The sequence below is a fragment of the Trachymyrmex cornetzi genome, unplaced genomic scaffold (assembly GCF_001594075.2).
Source record: "Trachymyrmex cornetzi isolate Tcor2-1 unplaced genomic scaffold, Tcor1.1 scaffold125, whole genome shotgun sequence".
NCBI classification, from domain to species: domain Eukaryota; kingdom Metazoa; phylum Arthropoda; class Insecta; order Hymenoptera; family Formicidae; genus Trachymyrmex; species Trachymyrmex cornetzi.
The window spans coordinates 454,138-464,474 of record NW_017295817.1 but is presented as its reverse complement, the minus strand read 5'-3'; the positions used below and the strand labels follow the sequence as shown (position 1 = coordinate 464,474).

The following is a 10,337-nucleotide window of genomic DNA, read 5'->3' as shown; positions in this document are numbered from 1 at the left end:
TATTTATATTATTTTTTCTCTTAATCTTTTCATAATACGATTTTTAATTTAAAATTGGGGTGTAGCGTAAACCGACACACCTGTCCGTAAAACAGACCATGAGCTAACTTAATCTTTATAATGTTGCTTTACAGTGTCAAATAAGTCTATTGGAGCTGAAGGCGATCGTGCATATATGGAACAACTCTAGAAAAACTATCGCGTTATATATTTCCATCTTGCAGAACAGCATAAAGTAAATATGCATATAATTCAATAAAAATGTTTTATAACGAAGTAAAATGATTCTGAAAAATCTTATATACATACACATTCACTTATAGATACTTTATACAGATAATTCCTGCAAAAGAAAAAGAATAAGAATACTACTGACCCCTATTAAGCTGGACCTCCCCAAAGTAAAAAAACGTATATAGAGCTGCAATATCAAAAAAACAAGTACACCAGATTTTGTTGCTTTTTTGTTGTTCCAGAATAGTGCCAAGAAATATTTAAAAAATTCAATTGTTAAATAAATATCCATAAATTAAAAAAATTACATCGCCAGGCGTAGCAGCGTCATGATTAAAAGATACATGTACAGAGTCAGATGCTCGTAAGTTTTTGGTACCAAAATGTTCCTTGTAACATATACTATCGAAATATAACCATTTCCGATTTTGTTGCTAACTATGACACATGCAAAATAATTAGTTTATCAGCATCGGCGCCCGAGCCGAGCAGTTTATTCACTCAAACATTGTTTAAAGAATTTGTTGCCCGCAAGTTTTTGGTACCAAAATGTTCCTTGTAACGTATACTATCGAAATATACCCATTTCCGATTTTGTTGCTAACTATGACACATGCAAAATAATTAGTTTATCAGCGTCGGCGCGGGCGCATTTTGGTACCAAAAACTTGCGAGCAACAAATTCTTTAAACAATCTTTGAGTGAATGAAGTGCTCGGCGCGGGCGCCGACGCTGATAAACTAATTATTTTGCATGTGTTAGAGTTAGCAACAAAATCGGAAATGGGTATATTTCGATAGTATATGTTACAAGGAACATCAAAAACTTGCGAGCAACAAATTCTTTAAACAATCTTTGAGTGAATAAAGTGCTCGGCGCGGGCGCCGACGCTGATAAACTAATTATTTTGCATGTGTTAGAGTTAGCAACAAAATCGGAAATGGGTATATTTTGATAGTACATGTTACAAGGAACATTTTGGTACCAAAAACTTACGAGCAACTAACTCTGTACATGTATCTTTTAATCATGACGCTGCTACGCGTGACGATGTAATTTTTTAAATTTATGGATATTTATTTAACAATTGAATTTTTTTGATATTTGTTGGCACTACATTTCTGGAGCAACAAATAAGCAACAAAATCTGGTGTACTTGTTTTTTTGATATTGCAGCTCTATATATGTTTTTTGACTATGGGAGTTCCAGCTTGCCATTAAGCTGGACCCACCCATTTTTTATTTTTTTTACTGTGGAACGGTTGGAGCAACAAAATTCTTTCTGGAGCAACTAATTAGCAACAAAAGAGCACTAAATTTTTCAATATGTCCGGACTCAATTTGCGCTGGTGGAGGGTCCAGCTTAATAGGGGTTCATTACTGCCTACTGTGTTAGTTTGGAGCCTATTTTGTCAGACCCTCGTTTTTGCATAACTTACGAAAAATTTAATTATTGCAAAATTGCAAACAATATTATAAAAATTGCTTATACTATCTGATAGAAGGCACTTTTTACTTTGTATTTATGTTTTTGAAGTTGTATTTTTACCTTTTGTTTAAGAAATATTGTCTAAAAACAAAATGTTATGTCGGTATCGGTGACCTTCCTCTACAATATATCTTATTTTCAACGAGTATGAACCATTTCTACGTTATTATTTACTCTTTCTGTGTATACTTTTAAGTAAAAAAATTACAAGGATAATATTGATTTAATTGTTTCTCGCAAAAAAGCAATAAGGATATCGAAGTCGATAACTTGATTTTTGAGATTTAAGTCAACGTCATGTTGCTTCACATCTAGGTCGCGGAATTTTTGACACGATTATGGAGGGCGCACGAAAAGCCGCTGCGCGCTTTGTTTATATTGGATAGACTGTGCGCCAGTCAAAATATTGCTATCTCATTTTAATAAACATCCGGCTTGTACGCAGCTTTATGCGCGTCCCGAAATCGTGCTTCGACTTCTGCGACCTATTATGTAATTCTTTTCAGAGCTGTTCTTTAAATCAGTTGTTTTTACAATTACTTTTACAAACAATTCTTTTTAAAGCTACTTTTCACAACAGTTATTTTCATACCCGGGAAAAAATATTTTATATACATATAATTATATAAAATTATATAAAACTATATACATATATAGTATAGTCTATACATATACACTACCCCCAAAAAGTTTCCGGACATGGAACTTAAAATTGTATAATATTCTCGTCACCGTAACTCAGTAAAAAGTCATCGCAGACAAAGAAATAAAACAGCATTTTAAAGCTTGAAAATTATACTTTAGTATGCTTTTGACTGCTTTTCAAAAAAATTTTGTCTTTACAGTTTTGTATGATAACAAATACGTTGTTGTATTTCTTAAAATTACGTACATTTAATAGTGCGCAGTTTGAGAAAAAAATTTTTTTTTAAAAAGTTCAATATTTTTAAAAAACAAAGATTTACCTCCAAAATGCTTTTTAAAAAAAAATTCTTATGATTTTTCTTGACTGAATTACGTAACATTGAAGTTAAATTTGCATTGCTAAATAATCAACACAAAATATGAAATTTGATAAAAAATCATCACAAAAATTTTTTATCTTCTTAATTTTTAGAATTAAATTTAAAAACGATCAGAAGCTTATTAAAGTACAAACTTAGAGCTTCAAAATTATTCTTTAATTTTTTGCGATGATATTTCACCGAATTTTAATGTTGATTATGAGCTATGCAGGTTTAACTTCAATGACGCGTAAGTCAAGAAAAATCATAAGAAAATTTTTGAAAACGCATTTTGAAGATAAATCTTTGTACTGTTTTTCAAAAATTTTGAACTTATTGAAAAAAAAACTTTTTATCAAACTGCGCACTGTTAAAAAATGTACATAATTTTAAGAAATATAACGTGATATTTGTTACGATACAAAACTATAAAGACAAAATTTTTTTGAAAAGCGGTCAAAAGTATACTAAAGTATAAGTTTCAAACTTTAAAATGCTTTTTTATTTTTTTGTTTGCGATGATATTTTATCGAGTTACGGTGACCTGAATATTATACAATTTTAAGTTCCATATATGTTTGGAAACTTTTCGGAAGTTGTGTACATATACATATATATATATATACATATACACATACTATAATATGCTATACATGTATACTATATACATATGTAGTATAGTATATAGTATATATATATATATATACTATATACATATATAGTATAGTTTTATATCATATAAAACTATATATGTATATAGTATACTATATACATATTTTATATATGATTATATATAATTCTATATAATTTTATATAATTATATAAAAATATATATAATTTTATATAATTGTGTATAAATGGACATATAAAATATTTTTTCCCGGGTAACTATAATTACTATTAGTTCTTATCAGTTAAATATTTCTTTCTTGTATAAGAAAATTATATTTTTTTAATAATAAAAATTCATTTATTAAATCTTGTAATATAAAACTCACAATAATCAAACATCCCGATTTGTGAGAAACAATCAAATGACTATTATCTTTATAACTTTTTACTTAAAAATATACGTAGAAAGTGCAAATAATGATGTAGGAATGCACGGTATACGTTAAAAATAAGAAATTGTAGTATTACAATACGTTGAAAATAAGAAATTGTAGTATTAGTATATTTCGAAAAGTGAGTTGAGGTCAACGGTTCATTACAGGGACTCATGCCTGTAGAGCGACTTTTTATCAGGACGGCAAGATCCACACATATCAAATTTTCAAGCAATTCGACCGGGATCCTTTTGAAACACAACCATAATATATTGGAACGAGTCTTCTCTACAATAAATTAAAGACCTTGTAATCAGAGACTTACAGTTATAAGAGGGCCAATTTTAAGTAATTTGAATTAGTCAGTGAGATAGCACATATCTTTTTTTCTTTCATACCATTACAGAACGAGATAGCACTTATCTTTTTTTCGTTCATTTTCAAGATATTATTAAAAAGACGACACTCTTTTATGGCCTCTCTGATTAAAGGGTCTGTATACTAAACTATAGAAAACTGCGACCTGACAGAAAAAAAAGAAGATATACAATACTTTTTCCAACTCTTTCTTATATTACAGTAGGATATCTGTAGGGAAACAGTATTAGCCAATCAACGAATCCTTGACGAAGAAAGCAAAATAATCTTTATCAGAGTGTCATTCTTATATAAGTCTACATCCAATTCGCTATCTATATTTTAATCAATATTTTGTTCTTGGTAAGTATTTTACAGAAGATGCTCATTTCGGAAGCGATCTTTCGGTCAAAAGAGATGAGAACCAAAATCTCGTGCATATTTCGAGAACATATAAATAAAAAAACATTTTGTTTACAACTTATTCGTTTTCTGTATTTTATCTGACGTTTTATTCTTGTACTAATATATTCGTCGAACACTTTATTTTGATGTATATTTTTTAAATTGCTATAAATATATTAATCGTGTTAACTGTTCTTGAAAATACACAAAAAGTATTTAATTTTACTGTATTAACTTTTTGATTTTACATATAATTTAATGAGGAGGGTGCTAACTTGTTGCACAAAATCGCGATTGAAAGTGATGCTGCTGACTTAGCATCATCACTTTCAATCACGATTTTTTGCTAAATTGAGAACAAAATTTAGGATTAGTGCACATAATTAGTATTTAATTTACAAAAGTATTTAATTTTTATTATTATTTTTTGTGGGAGGCAAGTTTCACAGAGGTAAAGTAGAAAGCACGTACTTTGAATTTCCTCAACACCCGCATAAATTCAAATGACTTTTATAATTTCATTGAATTTCAATTCATGAATGAAATGTTACTGCAACTGTGAGTACTTTTTTGCCAAAACGATATATTTTTACGCCGTGAAATATAATTTATTTTATACAATCGTTAAATATTATTTTTAGAATATTACACGTTCATACAGTATTTTGAAAAAGTTTTTTACACGTTTAAACAGTATTTTGAAAAAGTTTTTAGATCAAGTTTATTTTTTGCTACTGTAAAGTACTGTTCACAAAACTTGTACATTTTTTGAAGTGATACATTTTTTTGTTTTATACAATGATAAAATATTATTTTCAGAAGGTGATACGTCGAAACAGTATTTTGATCATTTTGATCACCCACGTTTTTATCCTTATAAATTATTAGACATAAGTTATTTTTTTACATATCTGCGCAATTTCGTACAGTTAACTAAAAATTTTTTTTTCATAACATACATATTTTGGCCGTACGTTTGAAGGGCATTAATGGATTTTATAAATAATTGAAATTTACATTAAAAAAATTTTTTTCCAAAAAACCAAAAAATCGGAAAATTAAAAAAAAATGTTTTTCTTTCAATTTTAGAAAAACTTTTTATGACATCTCTTTAAAGTGCATAAAATTCCGGATATTTAAAAAAAAAGTTTGCTTTACGACCTTTTGCCCAAAACTGACAAGCAAATCAAAATTTTTACAACAATGCAATTTCTGACCGATTTTTTCAAAATTTTTTAACCAGCTTTGGCATACATTTTTATGACCATAAAAGCTATATTTTCTCGCATTGTCATTAATATATATGCATTTAAGTCCAAGTTACAAAGAAAAAGTAAAAAATCACTAATAATGGCGATTTCTATTTTTTTTTAGGTTGTGTACGATAGCTAGAAGGTTCTACTCAACGTAGTTTTGTAAAGGAATTTATTACGAACAATTCCCTTCTTTTTTTACTTCGATCCGACTTATACAAGCTGAAATACATAAAAAAACTGAACCGAAAACAGGAAAAAAACCAAAATTTTGCATAAACGTTAAAAAACATAGGCTTTGCGGTCAACGAATCGTGCAACAAACTCACCTGTAAACTCATTTTGATAGTTAGAACCTATTAAAAAAATAAAATTGCTATTACAGAAAATTTCCTTATTCGCGAAAATTTCCAGGTATATGATTTCGCTACATCGCATAATTTTACATACAAAAACGTCAATTATTTATTTTAAAAAATTATTATATAATTTAAAACAATTGTAAAAAGCCAATATGAAGCAAATACAATAAATGACTGCATAAAAAACGTTAACAATTTGATCTGGTAAAACGCCGAGACACGGATATTTTTTTTTACATCTACTTTCAAAATCTCTTTGATTTTTTCATGGGAGAGAATGTGTATTGTACTGTATTGATATTGATGTTATTTAGGCCTAGTTTTACAATTTACGATTTTTTAAAATTAATTCTTATAATCGAGGTTCAACTTGTTTCTAATCTCTTTCTAATTCTAGAATTGAAAAGAAACAATGAATAAGTTGAACCTCGATTAAGAGTTAACCGTGAGTTGGGAAACTGAGCCTTAATCAAATAGAATTATTTTAGATCAGTTTTTCGTCGCTCCAATGAAACTCCAATTAATTTAATCGATGATTAATTCAATCGGCAGCAAAACTATTAGATGATTTGTTATCTCTAATGTAACCTTTTTACATAAACAAAAAATCAATAAATTTGTCCTGTAAAGATCTCAACAGTTTTTTTTATATTCCAATAAAATATCTCCTTTTGATTTTATACGAAATGCTTACAATTTTATAAGAGAAAAATTTTATGTCCCTTTTAAACTTAAATTTATCTTAAAATGATATAAAAATATATAATAATAATAAACATTTTATTAATTTTCTCCCACAAGAACAAGTAAAAATAAATAAATTTGTCTCCGAATATAAAGTATTATTAATCAAGTTCCTGAAATTGGATTCTTATCGAGCACAGTAGTACGTATGGTATACATAATATGTATACCACTATATTATAGTGGCCGTGTTCCAAATTTACTGTCAGCACTGAAAATGCTACAGTTACGTGCACTATAGATTTTCAGTACTGGCAGTCAATTTTGGAACACAGCCAGTATGTACAAAGGTGGCAAGTCACCTAGGCGACAGATAAACAAGAGGGTTGTAATCGCCGCCGAAACCGAATAGATTGTTTATCTTTGATATTGTTTAATATGGCTGAGGATATCGCGGTAAGCCTCCTCGCGCAATATTACGGAATTTCCGAAGAATCGGAAACTAAAAAATTTCCATCGATTCAGGAATGCGTGAGCAGTATAGAAAATGACTCTGATAAATTAGTTGGCGAGCAATCGACCGTGGATACAAACGGTGATGACACATCCAAGGAAACGGAAGTGCAGGTCCGAATTTTAATATAACTCTGTTATTAATATTAAACTGGATTTATTTTTTATAAATAATAGTGACAACGTGTGTAGTTATCCGTTTAAACAGAATAACAGGAGTAACAGATATTTTATTATTTTGGAAGAGCATAAAAAATTAAGTTTTATAAAAAGATTTCAGAGCGTAAAATATTAGTTGTCCTTTCGATTTTAATGATAGAAATATCATATTATCGTTGTTGATATATGTTTAGATAAATTGAGAGAAATCTTTTAAATATAATATGACTGCAATATCTTTTTTATAATATAATTATATAATAAAAACTTATAAATATAATTCGACTAAATTAGATTTTATAAAAAATATGGATGATTTTTACTGTTCAAATTAATTTAATTAAAATCTTTTTTATTTAAATCAAAATTAGATAGAATTTCTAAGAATCGACGCGGTTTACTGTGTATGTAATATTGTTGCGAATTATGATTTATTTAATATGAAAATTACAATAGTATATGTTTCGACCCACAGTTAAGTCCTTTTTAGTAATTAAACGTTAAAATAGTAAAGTGAGATTTCTACGTGTAGTTAGTTGAGAATATTTGTAATAAAAATAAGTATTAAAAAATCCACATCATTTATTGAAAAAATACTGCGGTAAACATGAGAATTAGAAAGGCATAATTTTTTATTTTTGTTACAAAATATAGAGGAAAGTCCCCTATTATGAGATAGGCACCTAATATGAGATAGCGGCGTTTCTGCTAAACTAATAAACGCTATCTATTGGTTCCACCATGAATTTATTGCTCTTGGATTGAAAACTATTCAGTAAAAAATTCATTATTAGATCATGTCTGTAGTCATTGCAAAACAAGATTTTAGGATTTGGATATCTTCAAGTTTCATTAAGATGAGCCTTTAAATCTTGTTTATTATTTAATAAATAAATATTTGGCAATAAATTTGTCATGTAGTGATAGAGTAAGGTCGTACTAATAGAAAAATACGGGATATGTTAAATTGTTTAATTACAGAAATTATATTCGATGATTGTAAAACCATAAGGCGTGGACATTGTAATATGAAGTACCCAGCATATTTGTAATATGAAATAATCCATGCTCCTAAGTTATAGTGAAAATCGTTAAAGTATAAATGTTATTGTACAATAATAAAAAAAGACAACCGAAATAAACGTCGAGTGCCTATTTCTGCGATGCTTGATTCCAACTACCTGAAGACGAGTTCTGAGTATAATCTATCGCATGCTTATTTTTTGCGCACGCTGGCTGTGTTTGTTTGTATTTTAGAAACATTAAATACAGTTTTTTAATTGCAATACTGATATACTTTGCGTTTTACTATCGATTTCTCGGAGCATCTCATATTAGGATCACAATTTTTTGACTTTGCAATTTGCTCACTTTTTACATTTTTTAATTTAAAAAAAAAATGGAATTTGAATTAAATTTTATATAACATTATCTTAAAGCTTATTAAATTCCCTTCAAAATGACCTATTATTTTTTTTTAATTCTGCCTATGGACTTCTAGCATTTACCCAAAATGAACTCAGTATCTCATAATAGGAGCCTTTCCTCTATATGCAAGCAAACAGTACCTTAACATTATGCATGCAGGAAAATGATATTGAGAATAAGGAAGAGAATTCCGAAATTGATACTCTAGCGAGATCTTCGCGAGCATTGAAATGGGAAGCAATAGAAGATAACGAAGCAACATCGTCTGAGTTCGATATTATTTTCAAGACAAATGCAATGGACAATTTATACGAAAATACATGCACTTCCTCTGGCAAAGAGACGCACGATCTTGCCGCATGCAGCAAAACTGCCTCTACTACTTTAGGTAAATACAAAATGATTGTAAATCAAAATAAATTCATATTATTTAATGTATGTTTTTACTGTACGAGAAGGTCTGGAAGATAATGAAGGGAACGATTCGTATCTCTCGCTTAGTGAAGATGTATTGCCGGATAGTGCTTCAGACGTCTCTTCAATAACGGGGAAAAAGAAAACTGCGATTATGTTTGTTCCACCTTCAACACCGCCACCAAATAGAACTCCGATATACAATGAGACTTTTGTAGATTTAACAAGCACTGACCTTACGTCACTTCCTATTGAAATAATTGAGAAATATCCTGCGATACAAGTACGAATATAATATTTTTGACGTCAGAAACGTTTGCAAGATTTAGATTTAAATTTCTTCTTTTTTTCAGTGCAACGTTACTTTTATATCACATTGTTTTATTTTATGTGTTGAACAGTTCATTGAATTTTAGATGCTATATCTGGAGAATAATAATCTTCCCGAGCTTCCCGAAAGACTTTTCGTTTCCCTGCAAAATTTACAATGGTTGGACGTTCGAAATAATCTATTAACAAGTTTACCTACGACCATTAAGTCGCATCCTTCGTTAGAAACCATTTTGTTGCAAGGAAATAAAATTGAAAAATTGCCACTAGAGCTTTGTAAGTAATTTTGCAAGTGATCAAGTGTATGACAATTATTTTGTCAATTGTCATTAATTGTCTTTCTTTTTTTATATACTAGTTATGAATTTTCATTGTAGGCCTTGTGCCGAAACTTAAAATTCTTAACGTAGCACATAATCCTATCACTACCCCTCCAAAGGATATTATAGTTCTCGGATGTTCAAGTATTCTCAGCTATCTCCGATCTGAATGGAATAAATTGCATCCGAATGAGCCCGTGACATTTGCGAAACGTAAGAATTTCAAATTTACATATCCTATTGTAATTTTGTTACATTAAAGTATGTAATTAATACTATAATGTAACTGCCTATTACGGTCCGAGCTGGATCTTTGTTGCTTTAAATAATTCAATCTTG

The 10,337-nt window shown here is 29.1% G+C and overlaps 1 protein-coding gene across 1 annotated transcript in view; it reads left to right on the top strand.

Annotated features, from left to right (window-relative positions):
• Positions 1–7,232: 7,232 nt before the first annotated feature.
• Positions 7,233–10,337, top strand: part of LOC108770346 (leucine-rich repeat-containing protein 27) — a 5,746-nt gene continuing 2,641 nt past the window's right edge. The window contains exons 1-5 of the mRNA XM_018521895.1: positions 7,233–7,461; positions 9,094–9,322; positions 9,393–9,631; positions 9,765–9,954; positions 10,056–10,211. Coding sequence (XP_018377397.1) covers positions 7,273–7,461; positions 9,094–9,322; positions 9,393–9,631; positions 9,765–9,954; positions 10,056–10,211 — 1,003 coding nt within the window. The 5' untranslated portion in view covers positions 7,233–7,272. The remainder of the gene's footprint in view (positions 7,462–9,093; positions 9,323–9,392; positions 9,632–9,764; positions 9,955–10,055; positions 10,212–10,337) is intronic.